This window comes from Ostrea edulis, chromosome 4 (genome assembly GCF_947568905.1).
Source record: "Ostrea edulis chromosome 4, xbOstEdul1.1, whole genome shotgun sequence".
Lineage (NCBI taxonomy): Eukaryota > Metazoa > Mollusca > Bivalvia > Ostreida > Ostreidae > Ostrea > Ostrea edulis.
In genome coordinates, this window is record NC_079167.1 from 93,488,117 (window position 1) to 93,503,506 (window position 15,390).

Here is a 15,390-nt window from a genome sequence, read left to right on the forward strand (position 1 = left end):
CAAAAGTTGTGCACATTTACGAGATCTTTTCGAAAATATCAAGATTTAGGGGCTAGCCCCTTAAATTAGGGATCTAGAAGGGCTCAAAGTCTAGATCAAATATCTCAAAAATCGTTAATATTTTGGTATAAGTCAAAGAACAAAAAATGTTCATCTCAACAATCCAAATCTATTCATATAAAAATTGAGGTCATATGTTACGTAATAAGGGATTTTAAGGGCCAAAACCATAAATTTTTTACTCCTTGTATCTCGAAAACGACAAATATTTTGAAAAGCAATAAAGAACAAAAGTTGTTCAGAATGATGATCTGAACAATATGCATATTTCGTTTTTACCCTATGTGGCCCCGTTAGGGAGCTACAGTTTGGCCCCTAAAAATTACTTCTAGAAATAACTCGAGAACGGTAAAGAATTTCTAAATACTTGTTGAACAAAAAATGTTTGAAATGTCATGACCTTTCTTACAATATCAAGCAAAAGGGGCTGACCCTTTAAATTAGGGGCCCAGAAGGGTCCAAAGGTTTATGAGAATATCTCAGAAACTATTAATATTTTGTAATAAGTCATTGAAGCGGAAATGTTCATCTAAACGAGCTTGTTCTTATCAAATCAAAAAGTAGGTCATATGTTACATAATAAGGGATTTTAAGGGCCAAAATCATAAATAATTGACGCCTCTTATCTTGAAAACGACAAATATTTTGAAAAGCATTATTGAACAAAAGTTGTTCAGAATGATAATCTAAACAATATGTACATTTCATTTTTTCCCTATGTGGCCCCGTTAGGGAGCTACAGTTTGGCCCCTAAATATTTCTTGTAGAGATAACTCGAGAACGGTAAAGAATTTCTAAATACTTGTTGAGCAAAATATGTTTAAAATGACAAGGCCTTTCTTACGATATCAAGCAAAACGGGCTGGCCCTTTAAATTAGGGGTTCAGAAGGGTCCAAAGGTTTTTGAGAATATCTCAGAAACTATTAATATTTTATAATAAGTTGTAGAAGCGGAAATGTTCATCTCAACGAGCTTGATCTTATCAAATCAAAAAGTAGGTCATATGTTACGTAATTAGAGATTTTAAGGGCCAAAATCGTAAATATTTGACGCCTCATATCTTGAAAACGACATATTTTTTGAAAAGAATTATTGAATAAAAGTTGTTCAATGTGTCATAACCTATCGATCAATATCAAAAAATGGGTCTGTGGGCCTCATGGCTCGCCTGTAGAGTCGATTTTTGTCGATATCAGTCAATTTCAAAAACTTGTAACTGGTAAATATTTTGTAAGGACATATTGAACAAAAGTTGTTCAGTTTATCGAGATCTATCGATTGATATCAAGAAATACGCCTATGGTCCTAATGGCTCGCCTGTAGAGTCGATTTTTTGTCGATATCGGTCGATCTCAATAACTTTTTACAGGTAAATATTTTGTAAAGACATATAGAACTAAAGTTGTTGAGTCTATAGAGGGCTAACAAATGACATCAAGAAATAGGCCCGTGGGCCTTATGGCTCGCTTGGAGAGTCGAATTTCAAACGAATTTCACCGCAACTTTGCTTCAGAAGCTTATGATATGAAAAATTGATTATATCTAAAGTGTCTTAAAGTCGGAAACTAAATTGGGACTCATTTGTCTTTTTTTTTTTTTTTTTTAACTCCGAGTGCATCAACAAATCGGACGGAAGACCTACTCGTTGCTCGCAACGAGATCGTGTCTAGTTTTTCTTTATTATACTATCACTTGTGTGGATTATATATATATATATATATATATATATATATATATATATATATGTATACATGTATATATATACACACACACACACATGTATGTGTGTGTTGTTGATCCTTGTGCAATCACCAGAGAACGAAATATACTAGCAATTTAATAATTACCCTAATGAAGAAGTAGATGAGAAAGAAAACATTGAACGCCAGGTCCACTTGCTGCCGTGGGCTGTCAGCCCAAGGGGTGCAAGACTCAACGGTCTCCCTGAAAATAGAATTATCAACTTCAGTTTCTTTTTATTATACGTAACAGAGTTAACAAGAAGCGTAGATTACTGTGGAATAATTTCAAGTCGTGGCGGCCAATTTTCGTGAGTAAGCAAAATGATGTCACTAAGAGAGATAAATCTACTTGGTCTAAAAAAAATGTTCGAGGACACGTAAATTCATGGGCAAGAGTGACCCACGAAATCCAGGAACATCAATCCCCCACAAACAGTGATGATTCCAAAGTAATTTTCAAGAGGAATAATGCATCATCATAATGGCTGACTTTCTTTCGAAAAATATTAACATCAGCAATATACATGTATATTCTTTTGAAAATTGAATTGCCTACTTGTAGCTGGGTAGTTTAGTAGGTTTACTCATCAACTGCTGATCTGCAGTTGTGCATTCAAGTCTAGCAAGAATTTCATTTTTTTCCCCAGAATACTTTCTACTAAAACTGCATAAGGTAAATTCAAAACTTTTCCAATTTCAAAATATTGTACATGTATTATCCTCCACTTTCCATCCATCTCCGAGTCAGATTTCTCTGGTGTTTTATTCCTCCTAAAGTAAATGTTGTAAAAACATAAATTTTTAGGGTTAATTTTCATGCTTTTGTAGCAAAATATTTAGTTGGAATCAAAAGTTAATTTTAGGATGAGAGAATGTTCAGTGATTTTTCGAAAGGGTCCTGTGGCTTTCAAATTGGGAAAAATTGTCAACATTTTGATCAAATTGGGAAAACCTAGTCATTTTTGTAAATATGCTAAATATATCATATCAAACAAGAAATCAAACACAAATTGATGTCATTCTTCTTTTATTTTACATATTTAACTTTCTTTTCTTTAAGCTCTTAAAATTTTCAATTATTCTTTCTAAATCATCTAGAATTGATGTGTCTTTGTCCTGTCATACATAAACTATTCATATTGTACTTAGTTTTTAACAAATACGTTTTTCACCAGTTTTTATTATTCAATATTGGGAAAAGTGCAAGTTAAATTGGGGAAAAATTGGTAATTTTTGGGAGGGGAAAGGGGCGATATTCTGACCTAAAATGGGTCTTTAAAAAATCCCTGAATATTTATATTCATCAATTGTAGTTATATTTCATTGGGGTTTTAGCTTCACTGACATCTCATATTCATAAAAAAAAAAATGGATGCTTTTACAAATAATGCTGCTTTAACTATAATCAACAATAAGGAAACAGTAAACTTTACATTCCGAATATATATACATGTATCAGTAAAACCATAAACTAATACATTTTCAAATGCATTTATGCTCATCAATTACATTTTGTATATATCAACTGAATAGAATCTGTCATAATTTTCAATTTTATACATATATCAACTAAATACCTCATGTATCCTAATTCTAATGTCTTTAAAATTCATTGTAATTGGAGTTGATGCACTGTTTGGCATAATAATTAATTTACATGTAGTATTTCCGCTGTGCATAATCATGGATACCAGAGAAGTTCCCATTCAAACGCTACTAGATATTAGCATTGTTGTCATAGTGCCAAATGCACTCAAATATGATCTTAGTAAAACGAGTACCGCGCTTCTCCTCCATTATCATTATACTTACCAATGATCACAAAATGACAAGGATTACGTAATATATATAGGTATCAATAACCCTCACACCATACACATTCTGTGTACAAGTCAACAGGGGTAGGGAAGGGGGAGAGGAGAGGGAAAGGGGAGAGAGGAGGGGGAGGGGAGGGGGAAAGGAGAGGAAAAGGGGAGAGAGGAGGGGGAAAGGAGAGGAAAAGGGGAGAGAGGAGGGGGAGGGGAGGGGGAGAGGAGAGGGAAAGGGAAAGGAGGGAGAGAAAAGGGGGAGGAGAAAGACAGGGGGAGGGAATACAGGGAAAAGGTGAGGTACTAACGTGTGAAAGGAAAGAGAGAAATTATGACAGAGGATGAAGAGAAAGGGTGGGAGGAAGTCTAGATGGACCTCCTGTCCACCCCTCTCCTACCTGTTTACCCCTCCCCCTATTTCATCATCTTCACTAGGTCAGTATTTACACAGTACCTATATACAAGCACATAATAGTCTGGCATATAACATTTAAAAAACCATGTCTTTCTTGACAATGGCAAACTGCTTCAAACCCAATAGAGTACTAACAAGTCTTTTGACATTGACAATGGATTTAGAATTTGAAAATTGAGTGAATATGATTCAATGTCATAAAAATTACTTTAGTGAAATATATTAATGACCAAAAACTACAAAAGAGGATTATTTCCATCCGTTTGTAATTTATTTTAAAGTTGATTAGGAAACCAGACATGACAATTTTCTAATAAATTTTCTTTTACAAATGACAAGCTTTTACCATCAAATCAAAATTTATGGTCTTATTCTTTAGTTATTTTGTAAAAGGAGCCCCTGATCATCATCCTAGGATCCCCACAATGCCTGGCAATCACCCAAAATTGATTTGTACTCCCAAATCCCAGTGACATTTGTCCATCACATGCCCGAGTCACAAGGCGAGTGGTTTCCTATAGTCAACCAATTTACATCCTAATTAAGCAGTCTCGGACTATATCAACTTACACAATTAATGCATATCATGGAACATGGAAAATGCAAAACCTCGTTAGGCTCTGTTGGAGGAGAATTTGCACCATTGCATTATTCTGTTCTACACTAATGCTCATCTCTTATATACACTAGTTGCAGCCCAATGGGAGTGTGGGGAAATGTTGAGATAGTCTGGTTTCTATATGCTACAGTACAAAAATGAGATAATTTAAAAGGTCATAAATGCAATGAAATCTGATGTTTTAAAAACATATTGAAATACATATATATTCTGACAGGTGGTTGTTCTTTTCCCTGGTGGTTGACAGCTTAAGTACCATGTATCATAAACACAGTTTTGGGGACGTTCCTATATACATTTATATAGCTATGTATAGCAGCTGACAAAATTTGCTGATCGAGGCACCCCCAACCCCCTCTCTCATGAGAAACATTCAGGGAGGAGGGGTATGGCAGGGGGGAGGGGTATGGCAGGGGGGAGGGGTATGGCAGGGGGAGGGGTATGGCAAGTGGTACTTCTCCGTCCCATCATGGCGAAAAGCAATCTTTTTTTTCTGACCAAAGGGGAGGGCACAATTACCCCCATAATCCCCTCTCTAAATTATCTGGTGCACTGTACCATTTACAGTTATTGAAAGATTCCATAAGACAAAGGTTTTAATGGGAGGAGGGATTTATTATTATTCTATTATTGGGTTTGAGAAATTTGAAGAAATGTGTAGGTGTTCTATAAATTCCAAACCATATTAACGTGGTAAAATACCTGGCAACGTTAATTATCATTATCAATAACAATCTCCTTTATTTATATACAGGATAGCATAATTTGTTTTTTCTAGTTTATATCACTTTAATAAAATTTGTACCATATGCATGAAAACATATTTTTTCTTGATGATCATTACATATACAAATTGCTTATGTTTTACCTCGTGTAATATTACTCAAGAAGTAGTGTTTCAACTCTCCATGAAAAACAACTTGTCATAAGAAAGGATCATAATAAATCTAAACGATTTAAATGTGCCTTCGCAATGGAACTGTGTGACTCAACATCTCATATCATAGCTGAGATATTGTTCTATATCAGCCATAAATGGAAAACTGGTACAAGTATCGTGATATGATTTCTATATCTTCATTGCAATGTGAATTGTTGTTGGTACATAATGAAAATCAAATCCATCTCTAATGTTCTTCAGAAGTTGATGGATTTGATAAAACTGCACCACAATACAAATAATTTGTTTGGGTACATATCTGTTAGAACTGAAAGTCCACGAATAATGATTATGCATTAGTTGTAAGGCTAGATACCTGTAACATGTACACATATTTAGTAAAAAGAAAAAATTCATCAACAATTTGTCTATACCAACGATACATTTTAGATTAATTCATATATTCTACTTGAAATATTGCAAATACTTCATGAACACATAATTTAGAAATGAATCCTTGAACTTGACTAATGATAAACTGTACTTACTCAGATGCATCAATGAAGTAAATGATGAGAGACGCTATACTTAGCAGGAAGACCAGACCAACCTACAAATACACCAATTATAACATAGTAAAAATACACCACAGATTTTGTCAAGTAACATAGCAAAAATACACCACAGATTTTGTCAAGTAACACAGTAAAAATGCACCACAGATTTTGTTAAACAACACAGTAAAAATATACCAGAGATTTTATTAAAATACCCCAGAGATTTTGTTAAGCAACACAGTAAAAATATACCAGAGATTTTGTTAAAACACCCCAGAGATTTTGTTCAGTAACACAGTAAAAATATACCAGAGATTTTGTTAAAACACCCCAGAGACTTTGTTAAGTAACACAGTAAAAATATACCAGAGATTTTGTTAAAACACCCCAGAGATTTTGTCAAGTAACAAAGTAAAAGATCATGAGGTACTGTACATGGATGATAATCTTGACAGGAAAACGTGCTTCAGCGCACACTACACAGGTGACTCAGGTAGGTACAAATGTGCAACATATCTAATTTGGGTTTGAAATGTAATCACAAGTGCTCAAGGAAAATTTTATATGTACATGTATAGATGTATACAAGATGTGATAATGCAAGAACAAAGTAAAAGGCTATCAATTTGGCCATTTGCAACTTTTTCTCTATTCATTTCATAATAAAAATTCTCAGAATTTTTGTTGGGACACCTGCTCCCAGAAGGTCTCAGGTGTTTTGACACAATCCCTGGTGGGAACACATTCCATTCCCGGATGGTACACACTACGCAGGAAGAATAAGAACTATTGCAAGGCTAGCTGAAAGGCAAGATGGTGAGAATGCCTGGTCTTGCGCAGTGATGGTGTGTCGCTCGTCATTGGAATCATTTGACCAGGGATTTATCTAGGTTCATTTTACTACTGGTAAAGGGTACCTTTCCCACTTTGACAACAAATCACACTGGAGCCATGCCGAATCTCGCTGAGATTAGATTAAGCTTTATGATAGAGCTAAATTTTGCAGAGAATTATTGCTCAATTGACGTGTAAAACTGACACGTTGATAGGCTGTTGAAATATGGGCACACTAGGATATATCATATACCTATGATAAAATAAATATATGTGGCAAGTCCCCGCACTTAAATCCGAGACATATATAAACTTTGCAAGCTAACCACAGGGGCTTGTGTTGAAAAATAAAGACACCCCCTACTAGGCCCGAGAAAAAATAAACGTTTATGTACGGGGACGTCTTCCATTTTTCTACATGAGCCCCTGTAGATAGAATGTTAGAGCGATTATGTAATACGGACCCGGATTATCAACTAGTGAGGACACAGAATTGCAGAACTTGAGATTGTTCTAACTAAAGCCCCTGTGGTTTGGTCGAAAGAGAATTGAATTGTTCCAATGTTTAAATTATTTCAGCACTCTCTTTCCATTTTTCAGACAAACGTATTGGCATATATAGTTAAAACAATATTTATAAATAAATATTAACTACTGGAAACTGAAGTTTACCGCCAAATGAAAACCGGAACTACTGAGAGATGAAGAATGAGAAACAACAACAAAATACGCATGGCTCTAAATATCCCGAATCGCACCAAATCAGCTGTTATTTAACATTATTCGTACACGTATTTTCTTCTTCTTCAATATTTATCATACAAAATTATATTCTTAAAACAGATATTATGATTATACTTTTAAAGAACATATTTCCTTGATCTAGAAAGAAAAAAATTAAATAAAATAGTTCATGAAATCTAACCATATTCACCGAGGTTTTCTTTTCTTTAAAATAACCGAAGTCAAACAAAAAATATTATAGGGAGATGTATTCTGTTGAAATGAATCACAGAATGAAAGCGTTGATTAAAAAAAAATATTCATGTTACTTCGCTATCTAGCTGCAGAACTGTAGCTCTCTGAAAAATTATTTTGACATAACTCTGTTATGTCAAAATATTTTTGCAGTTCTGCAGTTATTCGCTATCATGCATTTCTAAATCATTATGTAAAATATAAATGCACTGACCACGTTTCAAAACCCCAATCATCGTTGGATACCCACGGCTGATCTCGTCACTATTCTGCTAGAAGACGAGATCAGCCGTGGGTAGGCTATCCGACGATGAACCCCAATGAGAGTTTGCAGATCACATTCAGGCTAAACGTTAAGTAAAATCATAACAGAGCTTTTAAAAAAAATATGGTTTCGCATGAAATATAAAAGTTTTTAAAAATCAAATCAAACGTATATGTTTACTTGTGCATGGAAATGCTATTTCGTGTAATAATCCGCTTTATTAAAATTACACGTCAAAGCTGTCCGAAATTTTATAATGTGCACAGTATATAGAACACCGTAAGTGCTAAAAGATTAATCAGTTGTCCGAGCCGTGTGCATGTGTACTATCACTCATAATTAGGCATGCGCGATCCAGAAGGGGTGAAAGTATAGGACCACCTAAAATACATACATATAAATATTCCCATTTGATAACCCGGAGATCCTTTCTATACATTCAGAAATGCACGTGTTACATGTAAAAGTACGCAGTTTTCAATAGACTTGCATGCGATTTTTATTTATTTATTTGGTGATGCACGTGGCATAATTCTAACTGAATACGGGAGAAAAGTTCTGCGCTCAAATTTTCGTTTGTGTCAAAAATATACTGAAATCAATATTTACTATAGTTCATATTCCGAATGGAATCTCGTCTTCGATACATATTGAAATGTGAATAAAATGGTATTGAACTGATCAGTTTTCATATCGCTTTATAGGGCGAGATCAAAAGATCGATGTCGGATGAAAATCTAATTCCAGATAGTTAGAAGGAGTGGGGATAAAAACTCCCGTCAGTTTCTGTCATCCGACATCGATTACACTTTAGTGGAAAAGGAAAAAAAGACAAGCGACTGTTAAAAACCACATAATAATATTACATTTCAATGAACATTTAACAGTTTTAATGTAAACTTTTATTTGTGAATAAACCGTAGAAAAGTATAAAGAGTGTTATTTATAATCGTATGTTTTACTTGTTAAAATAGATTAGTTTCAACATTCAGCATATTTAGTTCTAGGGGGGAACGGGAGTCTTGGTGAAAACTATGTGAATTTAGATTTTTGTCAGACACTGAACTTTTGATCTCGCCCCTTAGAAGTAAGAAAGTCAATCAAACGCCATCAAGTTCCGGGGATCACGTCTCCTGAAACAGCTGATAGACAGGGACAGGATCATTGGAAATCATTCCGGTGATTGTCTATTCGTGATAGGATCGATGCTCAGCATTGATCTCTCTTTATCTTCATCACCACGGCACAATGGCAAGCCATTATCTGACGGCACTCTGTGGACTCCCCGTAAAACGAGCACCTGTGCCATATTATTGCCAGGTGAAAAAAGAGCAATTAGAAACAAATGTTTGTGTAATTACCGATATTGATAAAAAGGATAATTAATGGGGAGAACTCTCAGGATTTGCGTGGCCAAGACGCCCAGCCAGTCAGACAACAATGTCAGAAACAGACAGCGAAATATACATGTACATAACAAGAATTTCGGTACTCAAAGAATTCGTGAAACATGGTGCAGATTGATCTCTAAGATTCTTAATGAACTGAAGCTGTTTGCATGTCTTCATTATAAGATATGATTTGTGTATGCTTATACTAACGAACAATAAGCAAACGTGATAAATAGGAAGGTATAAGTTCAAGATGTAAGAAAAATAATGCCCCCTTCCACTATGTGTATGATAATTCCGAACTTACTAGAATCCTGCCCGTGGTGGTTTGTCCCGATATCAGTTCCCCCGCCCAGTCTTTAGCTTCCGTAATATACCCTATTTCGGAATCGGGACTCTTCTGTGCCGGGGCACCGGCATTATTGGTAGCATTAACGCTGGCGGATCCTTTACGTTTCTGTGGCGGGGGGTTGACAGTTCCAGAATGATTGGCCACTTTGGGGGACGCCCCTGGTGGTGGAACGGTGTTCGCGGCCCGCTGGCAGCATATCCAAACGAAGAAACGATAGAAGGAGATGAAAGCTATTCCGGCGAAAAAGACGATGAGACTGGATGCTAGAAATGAATACCAGTATCTTGTCTCGAGACAGTCTGCCGTACTAGAGCTATTAGAAGACATGGCGTCTTTGTCCACAAATTCACAATGGAAATCACATCACTTAAAAGACAAAACACACTGAACAAAAAATCCACCCAAAAAATTCTGACTTTCAGATCTGATAATCAGTGTGCATTGAACATATACATGTACAGTGAATACATTAAAACACGCGACTAATCACCATTTAAATACGTTGTTCGTAATTTCATTATCCGTCAGCCCATATTATAAGCCAGTAATAGTACAATACGGGTTAACACAGCGACTTATGGAATAAAACAGATCCAAACACCGGTAAAATCACCTTGTCACAGAGTCGCAGATCCAGCGGCTGAAAGACGTGTGCCACATGACTAAACAAATCCACCGTCTTCTGTTTCACCTGGCCATAGCGATGGCTGTCAGCGGCACTTCACTGTTTTGTTAAGAGCGAACAAGATCAGCAACTGCAGTTGCTACGGAATTTTGACATACATGCACAACAGGCCGATCTCTGTAGTGTGTCGCCGCTGCGCAGTCGTTTTTCTCCTTCTATTGCTTCCACGCTTGTACGTGTATCGATTTACGCGTACAGTTCAATATATAAATCGCGCTTTTAAGCATCCTTAGTTAATTCTATATCTTCCATCACAAAAATCACATAAAAAATCTATGCGGACGCGAAAATTGCCTCAATTACTAGTGGGGGGTGTTGATTATTTGTAGGAGAATCTCGCTGTTCTTCGCCACACGCACACGCAGGGTTCACTTAACCCAAAACACTTCTCGGTCGGTCTATGTTTACGATATACATACACATTTATTTTCTATTTGCATACTTTCTTTTGTATCGGGAACCCGTTATTGGCGAGCCCATTCATATTTAGTAAATGAACAGCCGTATTTTATCTCGAGTAAATAATTGTTACACATAATTATATTTTAAGAATTGACAACTTTTTGCTACAGGTCCTCTGCTTTGTGTGTCAATTAACTACTCTTCTTTCGTATCACAGACCTCTAACCTGAATGGTGAATCTTCGTTAAGCTTTAAACAGGGTGGAGATTAAGACCCTTTTACACGACAAACAACACAATGCATTTAAATATCAAGCCAAAGTTATATTTCAAACGCACTCTAGCGTTTCAGACTGTGTTTCAAGAATACATCAGTTCACCTAGCTACTAATGACCTCAGAAGTTTAAAAACCAGCATTACCCGGAAATACGGAGGGTGACGGTGAAGTGGGATTATTGCAGACGAGGTCCGGCTACACCGTGACCATGTCGTAACTAGGATGTTTTGTAACGTCGAGTACAGGTGTTACATTAATGTCATAAGCATCTAGTGATACTACATATGATATATAAGGATTCAGGACCCTGTTTTCCAAAAGAACTTACGATTAAGACATAAAAAAAAAAAAATCGTCAGCTTCATTTTGTGGGATTATACTCCTGTAGAATTACATTCCTAAATTCATTTTATTCACATCAAAATTTAAAACACTTTTTAAAAAATCATTACGTGAAGAATAAAATAACTTGCAAATAAAATGCATTATCTATCTTTAAGTCATAAGTTCTTTTGAAAAACACCCATTTTCCCCAAACATCCTGTGCTTATCTGGGGATGTGACCAAAAATAAAAGATTTTAAAATAACTTTCATTCTGTTCAAGATAAAGAACTCTGAATAAGCCAATTTTGAAGAAAGTATATTCTTTTTACGAAAGCCCATTGAACTCATTTTCGTAGCTCAAAAAAGAGGGATTCTTCGCGTTATAACGCGTAACTTTCGCTAATATCATGCGTTATAAAGCGTAAAGTTTGCTTATAAACACGAATTCATGGATTGAATGCGCTCAATATATTTTTTTTAAAGTAGCATGAAATAATTTGCTCATCATAATGGGGGAAAAAACAACGTTAGACTTGTGCAGCTGTACTTCGTAATTTTGTATATGAATATCTTTTGATATAATTTGACTGCTTTCAGAAGATCATCTTAAACCGCCCTAATTTAATTATGAAATTCCTAATTTTAGCCCTAAAATTTCATGATTTTATCCCTTAAATCAACCCTTATTTTTTTTGTCAGAGAGTGCTGGATAGATTGAATTTCCCTTTAATTTGGACTTTTTGAGGAGCAAAAAAAGAGAGATTGAAAGAGAGGACATTCGACCCTGATTAATGGTTGAAACTGCTATAGTTTACTAGACTACATTCTACTTTACAAGAATGCTTGCCAGTCTAGATTTGTATGCACCCTTTATAGCAGAATAATCCAATTCATTAACAGGTATATGTAAAACCAAAACCCCTATGATTAGTTGTTTTGTTTTTTGTGATTCGTAGTTTATTTTATTTCTCTGCTGAAGACATGGTCATTGGGGGCAGGGCTTGAAGCTAACTTTTTATGTCACCAGTCCAGCCGGACTGATGGGGTATATTTTTAACCAGTCCGCAGAAAAAATTACCAGTCCAACAGAGTTTTCCAGAAATAATCAAATATATTTTGTTGATATCATTAAAATGAAATTTAACTCAATATGCCTTAGACAATATTGTAACACTTAAATGTGGAATTTATATTTACGAATCAGATTCGTCCGGTTGATTAAACAGATCGAAGCATGCCAAATGTGTATGAAATTTCATATTAAGTATATTTTCCAAAACGATGCTTTAGAAAATTAACCAGTCCCATCAGACTGACTAAAACAAATGTCAGTCAGTCCGCCAGACTTTTAGCCAGTCACAGACTGACGGACATATGTTAATTTCGAGCCCTGTGGGGGTATCCTTGATGGTCATTTGATTACCTATACTTTCGAGTTAGTGCACATGTAATACGATTGTAGATTTAGTGCTAGCTTTTTGTACATCTTTTTTATCCGAATGTAAAACCTTTTGGTTTTTCCTGAAGAAGAGAAGGTCAACCCGTAAAAAATGATAATATAATTGTTCGTGTCGTTAGTTTTTTTTTAGTGATGTACTGTGTGTGTGTGTGTGTGTGTATTGAGGGACGTGTATCAAACTCTGAACTTGCAAAACTCAAGGGTATTTCTTCTGATGTGCATATATTAACGCTGTGAAGGTATTTAGCATTTTTTAAAAAGTGTTTAGGAACATAGGAATATTTACTAATATAAGACTAAAGCAATGCAAGAATTTTAAATTTAAAGTTCTTGAGGAGATTAAGAATAATTTTGATTAAATGCCTCCCATTCCATAAATCACATGTAAATCAACTATTGACAATTAAACTTGTTTGACTGTAAACCACAAGCACCTGCAAAATGAGAATCCACTTCTGTCAATTTTATTCCGTAAAATATTATGTTGAGACTAGTTTTTGAATTGTGGTTGAAAATGTCAGTAAAGTATGAGCGTGAATGCAACAAGACAAGGACATATTTAAAAAAACCCTGGAGTCTTAGTTTTGGCATTTTGTAACTGACCAGAAACATGATAATCACCAGCACCTCATTCATTTAATCAGAGAGTGAACGCACCTGTTGCATTGTTAATCCAAAGTTTTCATCCAAAGGCAACAGTTCTTGCCAAACAGCTGAGACCAAAAAAAAAAAAATACTGCCCGAAGTAAGAATACATTATATTAGAAAGTGGCCGATGGACCACATCGCTCACCTGAGTCACCTTGGCCCATATCTAAAGATTTTCCCTACATATTCGCATGTATAACTTCCATCCCTTATGCTGGCTCCACAAACTTGAATTTGCACTATGCCAGGAAGCTTTCATGTAAATTTGAACTTTTCTAAATCTGTAGTTCTTGAGATGAAGATTTTTAAAGATTTTCCCTATATATTCGGATGTAAAACTTGATCCTCTATTGTGGCCCTACCCTACCTCCGGGGATATGATTATTTAACTGGAATTTGCACTATGTCAGGAAGCGTCCATGTAAATTTCAATTTTTTTGGCCCAATGCTTCTTAAGAAGATTATTAAAGGAGCATTAGCTGTGAAAGTGATGGCAACTTTTTTTTTTCAAAATCTGTCAATGGCATGGAAATGTGTATTATGACTAATAGAAACATTTATTTTGTTCAAAACCATGAGAAACCTAATAAAAACTGAGTTGAATAACCGCTTTTATTGTAAAGAAATATAAAAGGAAGAATCAAAATTGTCTTGCGAGACAATAATTATTTAATCTCCAAAATCACATATTCATAAGTGACCGTTTTGAGGGTAAAAGTGTTTGAAATCATTAAATACCGGTGTTATTACTGAAATATATAAGATGTGGCAATTTTCATTGAATCAGATATTTAGTGACAAAACCACATCTAACACCGCTTTAAATGACCCCAACCTAATTTTGCATTTACTCCCCTTTAAAGGGGACATGACCCTTCGTGTAAAAAGAAAATTTGAATCCTCTTTACCTAAGGATGATTTGTATCATGTTTGAATGAAATTGGCCGGCTGGATCTGGAGAAGAAGACTTTTATAAAATTTGACTGTGTATTTTCGCTATTATTTCCCCCTGGAGAAGGGTGTTGCCCTTTATTTGAACAAGCTTGAATACCTTTTATCTTAGAATGATTTGTCCCAAGTTTGGCTGAAATTGGTCATGTGGTTCTGGAGAAGATGAAAACGTGAAAAGTTATGACGATGCCAACGACAGACAACGGAAAGTTTTGATCAGATCTTTGGTGCAGGTGAGCGAAAATCCAGTACAATGAACTCTAGAATCATGGTAAATGAACTGTTACAATTATAATTTATTCAACTAATTAAAGGTAAAGCAACAAATGAATATTCGTTAACAACTCATGTGTTTAGAGCAGACCATTTTCTTGCATTTTGTTTTTTGACTGGGTCACATTCCAAAGAAACCTTAGGCCCAACTATTGAAATTATAAATATGAATGTTAAGCATCAAGATATATACCTACACGTATATTTTCTAAATGACTGAGCACGTTATAATTTTTTGGAGAAGGTTAAATCAAGAACGTAGTATCGTTTTTCAAAGTAGGAGGGGGGGGGGGGGGGGCAGCCGAGGGACAAAGTCACATCGTCATTCTCTACAATTCCTGACAAGATTAACAATCCTAAATCGGAAGGGGAGGGGGGGCGAAAACCGAAGCCCTGTGTTACAGCAGGTGTGGCACGATGTAAAAATCCCTCCCAGCTCAAAGACCGTAAACGCCGAGCATAGGCCTA

General features: G+C 35.5%; 1 protein-coding gene across 8 annotated transcripts in view; it reads right to left on the reverse strand.

The window, feature by feature from the left end:
- LOC125668783 (calcium-activated potassium channel subunit alpha-1-like) overlaps positions 1 to 10,976 on the reverse strand; it is an 89,270-nt gene extending 78,294 nt beyond the window's left edge. For 6 of the 8 annotated variants that reach the window (XM_056164375.1, XM_056164372.1, XM_056164371.1 and 3 more), the window contains exons 1-3: positions 9,858 to 10,941; positions 6,074 to 6,135; positions 1,909 to 2,005 (exon numbers count right to left, since the gene is read on the reverse strand). In XM_056164375.1, coding sequence (XP_056020350.1) covers positions 1,909 to 2,005; positions 6,074 to 6,135; positions 9,858 to 10,229 — 531 coding nt within the window. In that variant the 5' untranslated portion in view covers positions 10,230 to 10,941. Of the gene's footprint in view, positions 1 to 1,908; positions 2,006 to 6,073; positions 6,136 to 9,857 lie in introns of all 8 variants that reach the window. The other 2 variants (XM_056164373.1, XM_056164367.1) reach the window with 1 other exon arrangement.
- Between the last annotated feature and the right edge of the window lie 4,414 nt (positions 10,977 to 15,390).